Below are 17,113 nucleotides of genomic sequence, written 5' to 3' on the forward strand. Positions count from 1 at the left end.
TGCTATTTTTACAAAAATGACTCAATAGCGCCCCCTAGAAATTTTTAACGAAGCAGCCCCGGTTGTACGTTTAAGCAAGAACGACGAATATTTTTAGGTGTATGAGGGAGCCCAAGACCTACAAAAAAGTCTCTTGGACCCATATGCTAAAATGAACAGGAAGTGAGCTACGAATTTTTGAATGTCCCATTTTTGACAATTTCTGCACATTCACAGGGGGCAGACTTTTGCCCACTTCTCCTACACGTTTCATCCGACTGACTTCAGACTTGACCTGGGCTATGTCAAGACCTGAGCCAACGACAGGGAGAAAAATCTTGACTTTTCTAAATACTATATGATGAGGGCGGGGCATCCCAAACCTGACATGTATGTTTATATTCGAGGCCTGAAGATATCTCTATGACAACATTCAGTTATATATGCAGCGCCACCTAGCCCTTGAGGCATGAAAAAAAAATACCCCACTTGCGGTATTTTTACAAAAATTGTAAACTCATTCTCAGTGTGATAACTAAGTCATTTATGAATATTCTTTTACTTTCCACCACTCACAATGTTCACTGGCATCAGACCTATCCAAACATACATATTTTTTATTTAGTTTTATTTATTTTTGATAGCTTCTCTGGACGTTAAAAGCAGTATCATGAATGAAGGATATGCTTAATAACTCCCCGGTGCATGCTTCAAAAAATCCCAAACTTGACATGTATATTTATAGTCAAGGCGTGAAGGTATCTCTATGACAAAATTCAGTTATAAATACAGCGCCACCTAGTCCTTGAGGCATAAAAACCCCCAAAAAACAACCCCACTTACGGTGTTTTGAACAAAATTTGTGAACTCATTGTAAGTGTAATAACTAAGTCATTTATGAATATTCTTTTACTTTTTCCACTATTCAAGATGTTTACTGGTATCAGACCGATCCAAAGATATGTACTTTTTTATTTTGTTTTATTTATTTTTGATAGCCTCTATGGACAATAAAAGCAACATCGTGCAATGAGTACGAGCGATGACGGGTATATATACTTTTGCAAAAAATACCAATCAGGTCACCTCATTCCCTAAAAATAAAAAAAGGACGCTGATTTTTACGGATCTTAACAATCACCAAAACCCATTGAGCTTGACACACACATCACACCTGGCAAAAAAAATCCACATGTAAAGGTTTATCATGCCATGTTAAAAGAAATTTTGCTCCTAATGTGCCAGTACCCCAATGTGCGAGTACCCCAACGTGCAAGTACCCCAACGTGCAAATACCCCAATGTGGCCCGGGCGGCGAGGGCCCTTTATAGCTGCTCACAGCTCTAGTTCAATATTATTATCATTACGACTAGGTAAATTACAGCATATTTCTAACCCTATTTGGAAGTTTAACAACAATCTTTTGGAAAATGAAGAGTTTTGTGATATAACCAAGAATTTAGTGAAGGAAGTTGAAGAGTTGGAAATTTCACCTTTGATGAAGTGAGAGTGGTTTAAATTTAAAACACGTGACAATGCCATTAATATAAGCAAAAACATTTCGAGGGAGAAGAAACGGAAACAGAGTGACATTATTAAAAATATAAATACCTTATGGTCAAAAAACGGATTTAACAATTGAGGAACAATCTGAACTTTACAATTTGCAAAATAAGTTGGTTGATTTGTATTTGGAAAAAGCCAAAGGTTGTCATGTTTTGGTTTTGTGGGGGGTGGGATTTTGTTTTCTTTTGGTGTTTTTGGTTGTTTGTCATGTGTTCCTTGTCTTTTCCCTTGTCCCGTTATGTCAAACCACGTCCACCTGAGTGTGTCTTCCCTTCCCAGTGTATCCACCAATCAGCTTCCCTTGCCACTTGTGTCTTGCCCAGCTGTGTCTAGTCATTGTCAATTAGCCTGTGTGTATTTAGTCACCTGTTTTCGGTTCGGTTCTTGTGGAGTCATTGTGCCTGTTCATGTCCCTGTTTTCCATGCCATGCCTTGTGTTTGTTTTTGATCTTGTTAATTTTTCCATAGTCCCTTGTTTACATTTTTTGTTAATTAAATCCCTTTTTTACTTGCATCCCTGCCTTGCCCTGTTTTTGTTGCCCCCTGCATTTGGGTCCTCCCTCCAACACCGCCACATCGTGACAAAGGTGCATTTATTCACTCAAGAGCCCGTTGGTTGGAGGAAGGTGAAAAAAAACAAACATATTTTTTCAATCTGGAAAAACAGACAAACAAAGAAGAAAATTACTTAATTGTTAGTTGATAATACCATACTGGATGACCAGCAGCAAGTTAATGAGGAAATAAGAACCTTTTACAGTGATTTGTATGCATCCAAGTTTTCAAGGGAGAATTGTCAGGTGTTTTTTTAATTACTTCAGCAAAGTAGGAAAGAAATGAATGACAATTTTAAACAACATATGGAGGCTGACCTTAAAATTGAAGAATTGGACTCCGCAATGAAACGAATGTCAAAAGGAAAATCTCCAGGGATAGATGGGAAAACTGTGGAGTTCTATCTTTTCCTTTGGAGTGATATCAGAGAAATGCTTTATAATGACACGACGAGGTAAGGTAGGACTCAGACGCAGGAGTAAGGTAGGCCACCAAGGCAACAGGTTTATTTCCGGCCAACAGCTGTCTCCTCTCAAACTGAGAGGAGAACGGGGAAGCAAAAAAGTGGAGAACAAAAAGCACTCCACGAGGGAGGAAAAAACAGGCAAAAGGTACTGGGGACAACAAAAGGCGCTCCGCTGGGGAGGAAAAAGGGCACATTGCAAAAGGGGTAACGAAAGGCGCTCCACTGGGGAGGAAAAGGCTCAAAAACAAGGCAAAAATACAAGGCAACATGAACGAGGACATGAGGACTGTGGGACGCTTCCATGCACTGACTGTGACTGTGTCTGATCTTGCTTACCTGGCCAACTCTCCGTTACAAAGGGTTAAGGCCCCCCTTTGGCTCCAACCGTAGTAACACGGGATTTACGGAGGTGACGGGGGCGCTTCAAGCTGGCGTCGAAAAGGATTCGTTTAGGTTCTCACCGCCCTAGTTTTAGAATGTCAGCCCCGACTTCCTTTAGACTAAACCCTTAAAGAGTAACCTTTGATGATTTAAGGATATAAATCTAATCACACTCTTTTTACAGCGGCTCCTTTTCTTATGATCGATTGCACTTAGAATGACCTAAACATGTTTTACTGTCCTTGTTAGAACCGTAAGGGCTTGTTTTATTTGTTTATGTAAGCCGAAATAACCTTTCAGGAATTTTTGGGAACGCAGCCAACATGTAGATGGAACTATTATCTATTCAATAAGGTATCTCTAAGTATGACTCAAATAGTGAGAGAAAAAGGTTAAAGCAGGAAAGTGAAGGTTGTGTTTAAGAAATCAATGATTAATGTGACCATACACATAAAAACTCTAAACTACTTCTTGTCTTTCTTGATTTATTACTTGATCAGTGTTCAAACCAATAGCAAAGCAAAATTCGTGCAATAATGAACATATGTTGATTAATGACAAAAAATAATGATTCACATCATAAATTCAAACAGAACAGAATCACATGTACTCACAATTTGTTGCTCCTTACTCCAGATCATCAATTGAAGAAACAAGAAAAAAATAAAAAGAAAAGAAAAATCAAAAACCAAAAAGAAGGGCAAAAGCTTTGAAAAAGAATTATTCCTTTGCTGGGTGGTCACGACAGGTAGCTATTCTGTGATGAACCACCTGGGCCTAATTATCTTTGAGCTAAACTAGTAGCTCAAAGAAAATAATTGAGGAAGTTTACCATTTACTATCCCGGCTATTTAATTTAATAAAACTGATCAAAACAAGGGGAACTATTATCTTCTAACAGCCAATCAAGACAATGTGTCTACCACAAATTACTCTTATTTTGATTGTTAGAATTACTTCCTCATTTAGCATATAGGGGTAAATGGGGCACAGAGACGAAAATGCCCTTCTCGGCAGAGAGAGAGCCTCGCTCTTTTTTGCACGCCCGCCTCGTTTTGTCCCCGCCAATTTATAACCTCGGGATGCTGAACATAGCATGACTAAGCACAGATGAGTGTGTTCCAGTCAGTCCGTACCAAAGTTTGAACTGCTGAGTTCTAAATGTCTGGTGCTTACTTCCTCTTCTCAGTTCCTCTTAAAAATGCGACCTTAACAGCTTTGCAAAACACATTTGTTGACAAGGTCCAATTTTCTATGCTGACAAAACATACATGACTTCAAAATAACCTGTACCTCCCATTTGTGAATAAAATCCCTTCAAAGCTTTTTACTCATAATGCCCCACACCAATACTGATTAATATAAAAATTCAAACCAAACTCCAAACAAAATACATGGTATGTTAAAACCACGTCTCTTGCAATCTCATGGTGGCATGTCAAAACCACATTTCTTGCCACCTCATAGTGACAGGCCAAAATCTTTACTCCCGTACTCCATATAAGTATGTGTGCTATGGCAGATGAGTGTGTGTTGTGTTACCGTAAATGGATATATGTGTATGTGTTGTGTTTTATGCTGGCTGCTGGTTCACAAGTATATTTACCAATTATGGGGCATGTTTAAACGCTAATGAAGTTGACACTTACACCAAAGACATTTCAGACTAGTGTTGTGTGACATACCAGTTTTGTGTGACATAGCGATTATCTCAAACAATCATTGCATCGTTGCATTCATTTGTTAATACATGGTACAGGTTCACATCCTTCATGTTAGTGACATCATCCATATTCTATTTCTTGGTGACATCTGCTCAGCCCTCAGCCCGTGTTATCCGTCACCCCCCACATGAGATATGAGATAGGGAACACACAACAGCTGAGAGACAGGTCCCGCACAGACATTAGGCATCACATTGAACCCCGGATGAACCGCTCACCGCACGCTCCTCATCAATCACCATGGGGCTGTGGTCAGCCCCTGAGATCCCCTCTCCCAGCTCGGAGAGATTGTACACACGCACCAAGAGCCCGCTGCGACCATCAATGCGGTAGCTGACAGGGCCGCCAGGCGAGGGGGGGGAGGAGGAGGCGCAGAGATCAGAGTCAAAAAGGCGCCTCAACACCTCAGACGCCGAGGTATTTTCATCGAGCGGAAGGGGCGATGGCGCAGGGAGAAGTCCTAAGCCACTTAGTGTCTCAGGAGAAGGGGAGGATACGAGCAATTCTGTTGGAGCAGCACCCGCACCCCCAGCCGGAGGCTCCCCAGCAGTTGGTTCGGGTGATGCAGGGGTGACCTCACCATCGTGAGGGTCGTCCGGAACGACCTGTTCCACCGCAACCGGCGGATCCCGTTGAACAGCCCTTGGCCGGGCTGCAGGCGCCAAGGGGAGAGGTCCACCTCTCCACGGATTCCAGTCAGCGCGTGAACGCCGAGACGAGATCAGCAGGCATGCGCCATCATCAAGGTGTGTTGTAATGCAACGGGTGCACATCTTTGAGCAGCCATGTAACGTGAAGCAGGGGGTAGGTGAACCCCAGACATGTTCCGAGGTTGTCAATGTATACCTCAGGATGCCGAGGCTCTCCTCGGGCCGACTGCAGTGTGCCGGAGGACTCAGAGACCCCCGTATGCAAGTCGGATTGTGACAAGTCACGTCGTATGTCAACTTCATTCTCGTTTTTAACATATAGCCCCTCGCAGAAGAACCAATTGGAGTGGGAAGAGAGGGGGAAACAGCAGTTTCCCATCATCACGTCCCCCACCAGCCAAGCATATTTCACGTGGATTGTTCCACACAGGATACATCGTGGAGTAGGGTTCTAAAACAAAAACCAAAATTACTACTCAAAATAAAATCATAACAGAACAAATGAGCAACAGCAGGTTAAATGTAGCCTTTTTTTTTTTTTTTTTCCCCAGGCTATTTATTTAATCAACTTTCATCATCATTGTTTTCTGTACTGTTCAGTTGGTGAACCCCTCTTCTTCCAGATTGGTGGATCGTTACAGACACATCATGAGGGATTCTGGCTGGTTCAAGCGACCTCTCAGTTCTGGATGACAGTGAAGCAACAGAACGAGCCACCAGAATCGGCTCTCTGTTGACATCACTCTCTCCCTGGGGTGGAACGACAACAAAAAAACAAAAACAAAAAACTGCTCCTATATAAGAAGGAGCAGCTTTTTGGCGCATGTTTTGGTCAGGAGGCAGGCTGTGGCCGCTGCTGTAAGCAAAAACAAACCAAGTAAAATCCACTTCCCTGATTTACTTATAGCACTCCACAATCCTGAACCAATGGTTTCAAGACCTTGTTCCACAAAATCTAACGTGGAATCGATTACAACTCTTGTAGTTTGAACAAATACAAATTCAATTTTTTCATACCACGTGCAGTCATGAAGGTCGCTGCCATGTCCACATTGGAGCCAATGTTCAGCAGGGGAAAAACAAGTTCCTCTGTTATAAATTTTGTTTGGTCCAATTCAATCAAAACCTAAAACTTGATTACCCTGGCAAAGCGACTTTCTAAATGCATGTCCCTCCCCAATTTGCAATAAAGCATCAGGTCGATCAGGCATGAATTTTGGATATTCAATTTGTGTAAGCCCATAATCATTCACCCATTTAAGACAAGTTTGTTTGTCAGCTTGCATTCGTCTTTTCCATATTTTGGTATTAGGTAATTTGACCCAAAGGGCTCCTTCAGGAGTACTAAAATTTGCATAAGGATATTTATTTTTGCAAAACCCACCCCAATTTGGCACTGATCCACAATTTTCACGGGCCAGCTGAATCAAACAGGATGTTTTTTCGGAATTGCAATTCATCATCCAAGGCCTGGGGCCAAAATATAAATATGGTGACCACAGCGACGTACCTGGATAAGTATCTTGTTCTTTAGAATACACTGTGGCCAAATATTGACATTTAATCCAATAATTAGATGACATATTAAGGCAAGGCAGAACCCATTTTTTTCCATTTCCCAGCTTTGAAAGCCCCACCAGGTCCTGGCGAGATCACGAGTGCGAAATTCTTTCCAAGCCTGCAAAACACCTTTTACAGTAATATTCACAAGTAACCCTGAACAATTATGCACCCACTTTGTTCCTATCAATTTGTCCACTTCATATAATGGGCATCTGGGCGAATTGCCAACAGACCATTCTTTTATATTTAGGTCAAAATATATTCTCTCTACCACACATTTATCAATATTATCAAACTCTTTTTGTGGCACTGAAAACAAATCATCTGGTGTGGGTATCAATTGAGTCCAAAACATTTCCCTCATAGGTTTCAATTGAAACAAATTATCATGATTTGGGATCGGGTGACTATAATGCACTTTCGACAAATTCTCCCACAACCAAGGGAGCGTATCGTTAATCCAGTGTTCATAGTCAACGATCGAAACTCTTTTGACAGTTAACGTTTCATAAAACAAATTATTTGTCATGTATGTGTTCGATGAAGGACCACGTACATTATAATTTAACTCGCAAGAATTCACAACATTCCAATAACAGGGTTTTAACTTCGTCTGAGCTAAGGCACACTCATTTTGTCGCTGATTTATCAGTGTGGCTGTGCTTCTCTTACCTCTATAGCCGACGTGAGGTCAATTGTCGGCTGTTCCGCTTCTCCGTTTAAATTCCTCCACCGCTGTGGTTAAAAATCCACACTTTGCCTTTTCCAAAATGCAATCTGCCAATCCGGCCATTATGCCTCTTGGCGAGCGGCGTATAATTACCGCACCCTTGACTGAAGCTAGTTTGATAAAGGGCGGGATGTCGGCGATGTTCGCTGCCATTCTGATTCCCTGGTTATTTCCTGGCTTGAGCTGGATGTAGCTTTAAGCTGCTCCACGCCTTGAATTCCTTTTTTTTTTTCAGTCGGACCGTGTTTCTGTCAGGAATCCAAAGTTCCAGCTTTTCCAGCTCTTTCCTTGTGGGGATGGGGCCAGAATGGCCTATAGCTTGGTGTACAGCCGCAGCCACCTCCCGCACGGACTCGTCTGGAACCACCTTTCCCTGTGGTGTTCTGCTCCAGTTTTCTGCTCCTACAACTATTAACCTTCTTTCTTGAACATATCGGTCCACTTCGTCATTTCCTTGCCAGTGGCTTCCTTCCCTAAGGTGTGCCTTTTGATGGACAACATCAATTTTTAATGAAAGTCTCATTTCAGCTATTTTCTTCCATAACTCACTGTGAGCTACCATTTTACCTTTTGCTCCCTCATAACCATTCACTTCCCAGATGGCTAGATCTTCTTTGGGCCAAGTATCATACAAATACTCTTTCACTGTTTCTTTTGGGTCTTTATCTCGAACCATGGCCTTCAAAGCCTTGAAGGCTCGCATATTTCTTTCTTGATCATCTAACATTGCCAAATCATTTGGGGCCTGTGTCGCTAACACAGGCTGTGCCGTGTTATGCTGTTGCTGAGGAACAGTGACTGAGACAGGCAATGAGGAAGTTGCAGGTCCTGTCTGAGTGCCAGCAGGCCCCACTTCCCCCCCGTCTTGACATATTACATCATGTTGTTCCTTCACTTCTGCATTTGCTTTGCAGTACGCAGCCTGTTTTAACAGCTTCAACAATACATCATACACCACGGTCACAAAACCCTCTCTAAAATTTTTAGTTAATATTGTACAATTTATTAATGTACGATATGCCGGGGTCATCAACACATTAATTATCTCCCCATAACTCGTTTTCACAGTTAAGGATGCTTCTTCGCTGAGTTTGTCTAACCAAGCAGCAGGATAAGGATATTCTGTTTGACCTACTGACGGCACATACACACGCCTGTCATCCTTAGTCTGCAGGTAACCAAGCCGGGTGTCCAGGGCTATCCTTTCTGAGGCCTTCAGAACACTTAGGACTGGCTGCTGTTTTTTGGTTCCCTTGCGGGTTGCTCCTCTTATTACTTTTGGCTGCTGAGCATGGTTAGGGCTGGTCGGGGGGGCAAATGACACCAAGGACCCGAGGTCATCCCTCTCATCTTCAGGTGGCGCCCTCGGGCCGGTGTCACCTTCATCCTCACTCTCTTCTTCTCCGCTGGATGACGATGAGATCGGCTGAGCCATCACCTTAGCGTCTCTGTTTGTTTTCTTCAACGCTTTCCTACCCATGACTTCTTTGGTAACAGGGGTCGGAGGAGGCAACTCCCTATATGAGTCATCCACTCCCTGCGGCGCGGAGGCCGCTAAGCCCGGGGCTGTCACAGCATCCTGCATGCTGTTTCTACCTGGTGATTTTTTTTTATCTCCGTTAGTTTTTCCCTACCTTCTCCAGGTAGCGAGGGCCTCCAAGGCGTGGTGGGAAGGCCGCTGGGGCCGGGTTGTTCATCATCTGACACCATCTCCTTGGCAACACTCACCAGTGAACCTGTGACAGAGGAAGGGTGGGGGCCGAAGGTTACATTTTGAGTGTTCATACCTTGTTCCGTCGCCGGTGACCCGGCTCCTTCAGGAGATTTCATCGGGCGCGGCTTCTGACGCTGTGATTTCTCCTTCAGTTGCAGCCTGGCCTCCTGCAAGGCTCGTGCAGTCCATCTCTCCATGGCCTCGGTCTCCCTCCTGTTATGTTGTTCTTGAGATATGGCCACCACGAACTCTGTATCTGGAAGCTGGGTGACAGGGGTCGCGATCTGTAGCCTAAAGGCCCCTAGGGCCACTGACTCGGCTATTGTCCACAACATTCTTCCTGATCTTATTCCGTTCACATCAATCACGACACGTGTAGCTTCCTGATCAATAGCTCCATTTATAGCCCTCTCCAAAAGTTTCATCACATTTTTTATATATGCTCTTTGATTTAATTCTGGAGTCCATTTTTGCCCTGGGCAATGAACTATCATGTAAAAGTTAGAACTTCCTCCACTTGTTATTCTGTAATCCCTTGCATCAGATATTTCCTCAATTGGAGCTTGGCTCCGTATGTCTCTTCTCTCTCTTTCATATTCTATTCCAGCTGACGATTTTAAACTCGCCCTGAATCTACTATTGTACGGCCTGAGTTTTACATCAGTGAGAACAATAAGAGCGCTTCCACCAATCTCCCACACATTTCCATGGAATTGACATAGCATTATACCATTTCCCACATTCACTTTTTTGGTGGTTTCATCCGGCAAAGAAATCAGCGGAGGCGGCAGCCTAAGAGGGCCCATTTCCTGAGGTAGTGACTTTTGTCTCACTTCCCCCTTAGCCTGCAACTCACTTTCTTTATTGTCATATTCTGTGTCTGTATCTTCCATTGTAATCTCTTCGGGTGAGCGCTCATCACTTGAATCAATTTCACTTCCACTTTCCAGTATATTTCCCTGTTTTCGATATACTGCTATTTCGGTTATTTGATCCAATAGTGGTTGATACTCTTTTAAGCGGGGCATAGCTCTCGTTTCACTAGGCTTTATCAACTTTCCTTCTATCTGGGCTGTTGCGGCGAGCATTTTTGCCACCGGATCAAATTCTGGTTGGGTGCTGACCAATTGCACAACATTATATTCGCTGAATATTTCCACCCACCATCTTAGCCATATTTCACCTTTTTCTTTTGTCTGTCCAACACTTGGATGCTTAACTACAGCAGTTAGCAAATATCCCTGTCCTGTGAGTTCAGCATAAAAAATGCCTTTATCCTGAATAGTATCCTCTATCAACCCTCCGAGTTTATCTGGGGGGATAGACGGGTTTAGACAGTTAATTGCTTCTCTTCTTTCATGATGCCAATTTCCTATACCTTGCCCATGAAGAAAAAGCCGTGTTTGAATATGAGGTTGTCCATGAACTGACTGTTGCGGTGCCTCAGGCCCTTCTTGACCCGAGGTCACTAAATTTTCACTGGATTCGCTTGGCCTTTGCATTCTGCTGCCTTACGATTTTATAATAGTTGTAGGTCGAAGCTAATTTTTCAGTTGCCTCCCTCTTGCGCATAGAGGGTCAGGGACTTACTATAGCCTCTGGTTACTCAATGCCTCTGGTTACAGAGTCACTTCTTCTCTACTAAGAAAAGGGCTATTACTTTAGCTAACTTTTATTAGTAACTACTAGTGGTGGGATATTTCAATTAGGTTTCATACCTATTTCAACATTCCCCTTGATCAGCCTTTTTGGCGTATTTCTGAGCCCGCCTTGCCGTACTTTGGACCTGAGCAGTCAGCCCAAATAAACTGGTGTTATTTATATTCCCTAAGGTTTTCAAACAACCAAACAAATTTTTATTTGTTACTTTAAGACTGATCTCCACTAACCTTTAGACCTATTCCAGTTGTAGCCTACAGCACAATTTCCCTCTTGGATATTTATGTTGCAGGTGCTGTTCCAGGAAACTCTATTCCTCACAGCCACTGTTTATATGTCTAACTAAGCTTATCTGACACCAAATTTATATCCTTTCTGGGGTAGCGAGGTCCTGGGAAGTCAACCTCAGCTACTCCCCGTCCAGGTTCTTCCCACGGACATGAATCAATTAACTTTAATCAATTTCATGTCCCTGTTCGGGCGCCAAGTGTCTGATCTTGCTTACCTGGCCAACTCTCCGTTACAAAGGGTTAAGGCCCCCCTTTGGCTCCAACCGTAGTAACACGGGATTTACGGAGGTGACGGGGGCGCTTCAAGCTGGCGTCGAAAAGGATTCGTTTAGGTTCTCACCGCCCTAGTTTTAGAATGTCAGCCCCGACTTCCTTTAGACTAAACCCTTAAAGAGTAACCTTTGATGATTTAAGGATATAAATCTAATCACACTCTTTTTACAGCGGCTCCTTTTCTTATGATCGATTGCACTTAGAATGACCTAAACATGTTTTACTGTCCTTGTTAGAACCGTAAGGGCTTGTTTTATTTGTTTATGTAAGCCGAAATAACCTTTCAGGAATTTTTGGGAACGCAGCCAACATGTAGATGGAACTATTATCTATTCAATAAGGTATCTCTAAGTATGACTCAAATAGTGAGAGAAAAAGGTTAAAGCAGGAAAGTGAAGGTTGTGTTTAAGAAATCAATGATTAATGTGACCATACACATAAAAACTCTAAACTACTTCTTGTCTTTCTTGATTTATTACTTGATCAGTGTTCAAACCAATAGCAAAGCAAAATTCGTGCAATAATGAACATATGTTGATTAATGACAAAAAATAATGATTCACATCATAAATTCAAACAGAACAGAATCACATGTACTCACAATTTGTTGCTCCTTACTCCAGATCATCAATTGAAGAAACAAGAAAAAAATAAAAAGAAAAGAAAAATCAAAAACCAAAAAGAAGGGCAAAAGCTTTGAAAAAGAATTATTCCTTTGCTGGGTGGTCATGACAGGTAGCTATTCTGTGATGAACCACCTGGGCCTAATTATCTTTGAGCTAAACTAGTAGCTCAAAGAAAATAATTGAGGAAGTTTACCATTTACTATCCCGGCTATTTAATTTAATAAAACTGATCAAAACAAGGGGAACTATTATCTTCTAACAGCCAATCAAGACAATGTGTCTACCACAAATTACTCTTATTTTGATTGTTAGAATTACTTCCTCATTTAGCATATAGGGGTAAATGGGGCACAGAGATGAAAATGCCCTTCTCGGCAGAGAGAGAGCCTCGCTCTTTTTTGCACGCCCGCCTCGTTTTGTCCCCGCCAATTTATAACCTCGGGATGCTGAACATAGCATGACTAAGCACAGATGAGTGTGTTCCAGTCAGTCCGTACCAAAGTTTGAACTGCTGAGTTCTAAATGTCTGGTGCTTACTTCCTCTTCTCAGTTCCTCTTAAAAATGCGACCTTAACAGCTTTGCAAAACACATTTGTTGACAAGGTCCAATTTTCTATGCTGACAAAACATACATGACTTCAAAATAACCTGTACCTCCCATTTGTGAATAAAATCCCTTCAAAGCTTTTTACTCATAATGCCCCACACCAATACTGATTAATATAAAAATTCAAACCAAACTCCAAACAAAATACATGGTATGTTAAAACCACGTCTCTTGCAATCTCATGGTGGCATGTCAAAACCACATTTCTTGCCACCTCATAGTGACAGGCCAAAATCTTTACTCCGGTACTCCATATAAGTATGTGTGCTATGGCAGATGAGTGTGTGTTGTGTTACCGTAAATTGATATATGTGTATGTGTTGTGTTTTATGCTGGCTGCTGGTTCACAAGTATATATACCAATTATGGGGCATGTTTAAACGCTAATGAAGTTGACACTTACACCAAAGACATTTCAGACTAGTGTTGTATGACATACCAGTTTTGTGTGACATAGCGATTATCTCAAACAATCATTGCATCGTTGCATTCATTTGTTAATACATGGTACAGGTTCACATCATTCATGTTAGTGACATCATCCATATTCTATTTCTTGGTGACATCTGCTCAGCCCGTGTTATCCGTCACTTCGGCAACGGAGGGGAGAATGCAGGTGGCTTTTATTGACTGGCTTGATTGGTGGCAGGTGGTGATAATCATGGGCGGGGACCGGTAATGAGGGAGCGGCAGGAAGGGCAAGTGACCTGGGGTGAGAGGAGAGTTAGGATTTCAAAGTAATACAGGAAACAGGGACACAAAAATAAAAGCATGAACCGCCACGCCGGTGGCGGCGTGACATATAACGCTCTTGTGGAATGCATTGCAACAGGGCAATTTTTGTAATATTGTCAAAATGCTCTACACTGACATAAGCAGTTGTGTTTCTCTGAACCCTGGAGTAACGCCGAGATTTACAGTGTTGCGTGGTATTCGCAAGGGGTGTCCAATTTCACCCAAGCTTTTTATCCTGGCAACACAACTATTAACAATACTTATTAATAATTCTGAGGATATTCAAGGGATTACAATTTTTGATAGAGAATTTAAAATAAGTCAATTTGCAGATGACACATCCATATTTTTGAAAGATGGCTCAATGGTTGATAAAACTCTAAATGTTATCTCAAGCTTTTCCAAAGCCTCCGGGTTATCCCTTAATATTGAAAAATGTGAGTTGCTCCCTTTGTTTGCAACAACTGATACATCTATTGCTTCAATTCAAGTTAAAACTGAAGTAAAATACCTAGGATTAACAATAGCTAAAGATTTAATAAGAAGAGAAGATATAAATATTACTAACCGTATAATTGATATGAGGAAGTCACTCAGTCGCTGGTTAACAAGAGACTTAACTATTTTTGGCAGAATTGTGTTATCTAAAGGGGAAGGTATTTCCAAACTGATTTACCCATGCCAATCCTTGTATATATCCTCAAGAAATATTAATAAAGCCAATAGTGTTATGTTTCAGTTTTTATGGAGGAATAAAACACATTATATTAAAAGATCCCAACTAGTTAAGGAATATGACAAGGGTGGTCTGAAAGCTCCAGAATTTGAATCGATGATTGGGACATTTAGAGTGAATTGGATTAAGTTTTGTTTGTCACAGCCCAACTCGATGTGGTACCACATTCCTAGATCCTTGTTTAAAAAGATTGGTGGTTTGGATTTTGTGCTGAAATGTGACTTTGATGTGAACAGAGTCCCGATAAAGTTGTCTAATTTTCATAAACAAATTCTTTTTTTTGGGAAAATTATATTTGCCCATAATTTTTCTCCTCACAAGACAATTTTGTGGAACAATAGAGTAATAACATTGAATATTCAATATTTATAATTGCTTGGTTTGAGAAGGGTATTGTATTGGTAACTGATTTACTGGATAGTAATGGAAATTTTTTAAGTCATTTAGACTTTACAGTGAAATATAAATTGAACTGTCCTCTAAGAGACTACAGTAAAATATGTGGTGTAATCCCTTTACCCTTTATTCTCTTAATTAAGAGTTTTTTGGTGTATAATAATGCGTCAACGACATTGCCAAGTCTAATGGTTGATGAATATAATCTTTTTGATAAGAAATGTGACAAAAATTGATTGGGAAGGTATTTAAAAGCAGAATAATTCATGATTTTGGTAGAGGGTCAGTTTGGCGGGGTTTTGATTGAGATAATTCAGTTAATATAAAGAAAGCTTTTACAAAATACATTAGATGGCCTGTGTTGCCTAAAGTGAAACAAACACATTTCAAAATCATAAACAAGATATACCCTGTGGCAGAATTTCTAAAGAGAAGATTTAAGTTTGAGGTCGATAGCTGTTCCTTCTGCCAAAATGATGAAGAAACCTTGGATCATTTGTTTTTTCTTTGTCCTATTTCACAAACATTTTGGTCTGATATAAGAACTTGGTTGTCAGTAAGAATTAATGATGTTCCACAAATTGAATTAAGTCATGTTATTTTCTTTATGGATGATTTGAACTTTTGTGTTTCTGATTTAATTAATATTATTTTGTTATTGGGCAAATATCATATTCATTGTGCAAAGTGGAAAAACTGTAAACCCTCCTTTCAAGTATTTATACTTATTTATACTTTATACTTTATACTTTATACTTTATACTGGTTTGAAGTTGTTTTTTGTATGCCTAAAGAAGTGGGACAGTAACAAATATGCAAGGACATTAAGTGACAATATGAAGCAGCATTTATTGTTTTGAGTTGTTTTTTTGTATATGCTCCTTTTTTTAGTTTTTTTAGTTTAAGTGATATGATGTGCAAGAATCTCCATTGTTTTTTTGGTTTATTCTTACAATTTTTGTTGTTTATATTGTTGCCATGTTCAGGCGTTTCATTCTCTACAAGTGTATGTCTAATGGAAATAAAGTTAAAAAAAAAAAAAAAAAAGTGTTTCCGATGGCGACAAAAGCGCTAGCAGCTGTTGTAATTAAAACAGCGAAATATACTAAAAATACAAATAATACAACCTCACGTTTGTTAGCGTTAAGGTTATGATTATTGTTATGGTTAATTTTAGCCTTTTAGAAACTATGCGGAAAGAAAAATAAAAAATAATGGGAAAAAAAATAAAATAAAAAAGTGAGGACGGAAGTGGCGGTCACGTGTTTCCAGTGGTGATCCACTCACCAATGGTCTGCAGCTAGACTCGTCTCTCGCTGTCACCTCAGTCAACATGGCAGCAACAGTTTCTGTTTTCAATAGAGCAAGACGTGGGTCAAGATCGAATTCCCAGTTAGATCAAGGCGTCAACGTTATTCAGGTAAGATCATTTATGGCGAAGCAGACAGGTTTCCGTTTCTAAGCGCTTAAACAACGGTCGCTAAATTTACATAGAAATTACAGTCAAAGTCAGCCCATAAAATGATAGATTTGAAAATAGTTGCACATGTCAAAATGTCAGTAAAATTAATTCCAACAATGTGAACGTCATGTCAGTTGGAAAGACTGAAGCTAAATCCAGTCACGCCAATGAAGCACATTACGTACACGCCTTTGAAAAGCTTCCACTAAAATAATAACGAAATTGAGCACAGAGGATTACATCAGCATCACCGCTATGTTGTATGTGGACTACGTTTGTATTTGACTATTATAGCGCAGGACTGCAAACAAGATTTGCTGACTTTGGGCCGAATGCAGTGATGTCATTCTGAAGTCGTATATATAATAATATATAACATTTAGAAGATTAGCCTGTATTTCAGTTTTGACCTAAATTTAATTTTGTTTTCAAAGCTTTGAATTATTCACAAATCTAGGTTGTCACTATTACATATTTTCAGAGTTGATTATTATATTTATTTTTCCATTGTTTTTAAACAAATAGATAACATTTATTTTGCATTACATTGTGTTATAAAAACAATTTCACCAGATTACCGTTTATGAACCAATTATTTTTCTTTATTTTGTATTGTATTGTATTGTCAGAGAATATTTAGTCCTAAAAGGCTTAAATCATAGTAGCAACAAAATGAAAATCTGTCAAAATGCAATGTGTGGTTGGAACGGCCACTTTAACCTTCGTACAAACGCAGCAAGAATTTGGAAAATCGGAATAAATTAATCTTTTTGTGTGGGACATTTGCATTTTTGTGGAATACTTTTGTACTGCCTATTCAAAATCTGGTAAAAAACAAAAAACAAACAAAAAAAACTTTCGATTAGAGTAAACCATATAACTTAATAATTTCTCAACATAGATCTACAAAACGACATACATTAAAGGTGTATTAAGGATCTTTTGTCGCCGCCTCTTCCGGGTGGATCATCTTAACGATTGGTTCTCCCGTCAATCAATCT

At 40.4% G+C, this 17,113-nt stretch overlaps 1 protein-coding gene across 3 annotated transcripts in view; it reads left to right on the top strand.

The window, feature by feature from the left end:
* The first annotated feature begins 15,863 nt into the window (after window positions 1-15,863).
* The window catches only part of ccdc93 (CCC complex scaffolding subunit CCDC93), a 198,092-nt gene continuing 196,842 nt past the window's right edge, over window positions 15,864-17,113 (top strand). The window contains exon 1 of one of the 3 annotated variants that reach the window (XM_077535938.1): window positions 15,864-16,070. In XM_077535938.1, the coding sequence (XP_077392064.1) occupies window positions 15,984-16,070 (87 nt within the window). In that variant the 5' untranslated portion in view covers window positions 15,864-15,983. The remainder of the gene's footprint in view (window positions 16,071-17,113) is intronic. The other 2 variants (XM_077535939.1, XM_077535937.1) reach the window with 2 other exon arrangements.

This window comes from Festucalex cinctus, chromosome 11 (genome assembly GCF_051991245.1).
Source record: "Festucalex cinctus isolate MCC-2025b chromosome 11, RoL_Fcin_1.0, whole genome shotgun sequence".
NCBI lineage: Eukaryota > Metazoa > Chordata > Actinopteri > Syngnathiformes > Syngnathidae > Festucalex > Festucalex cinctus.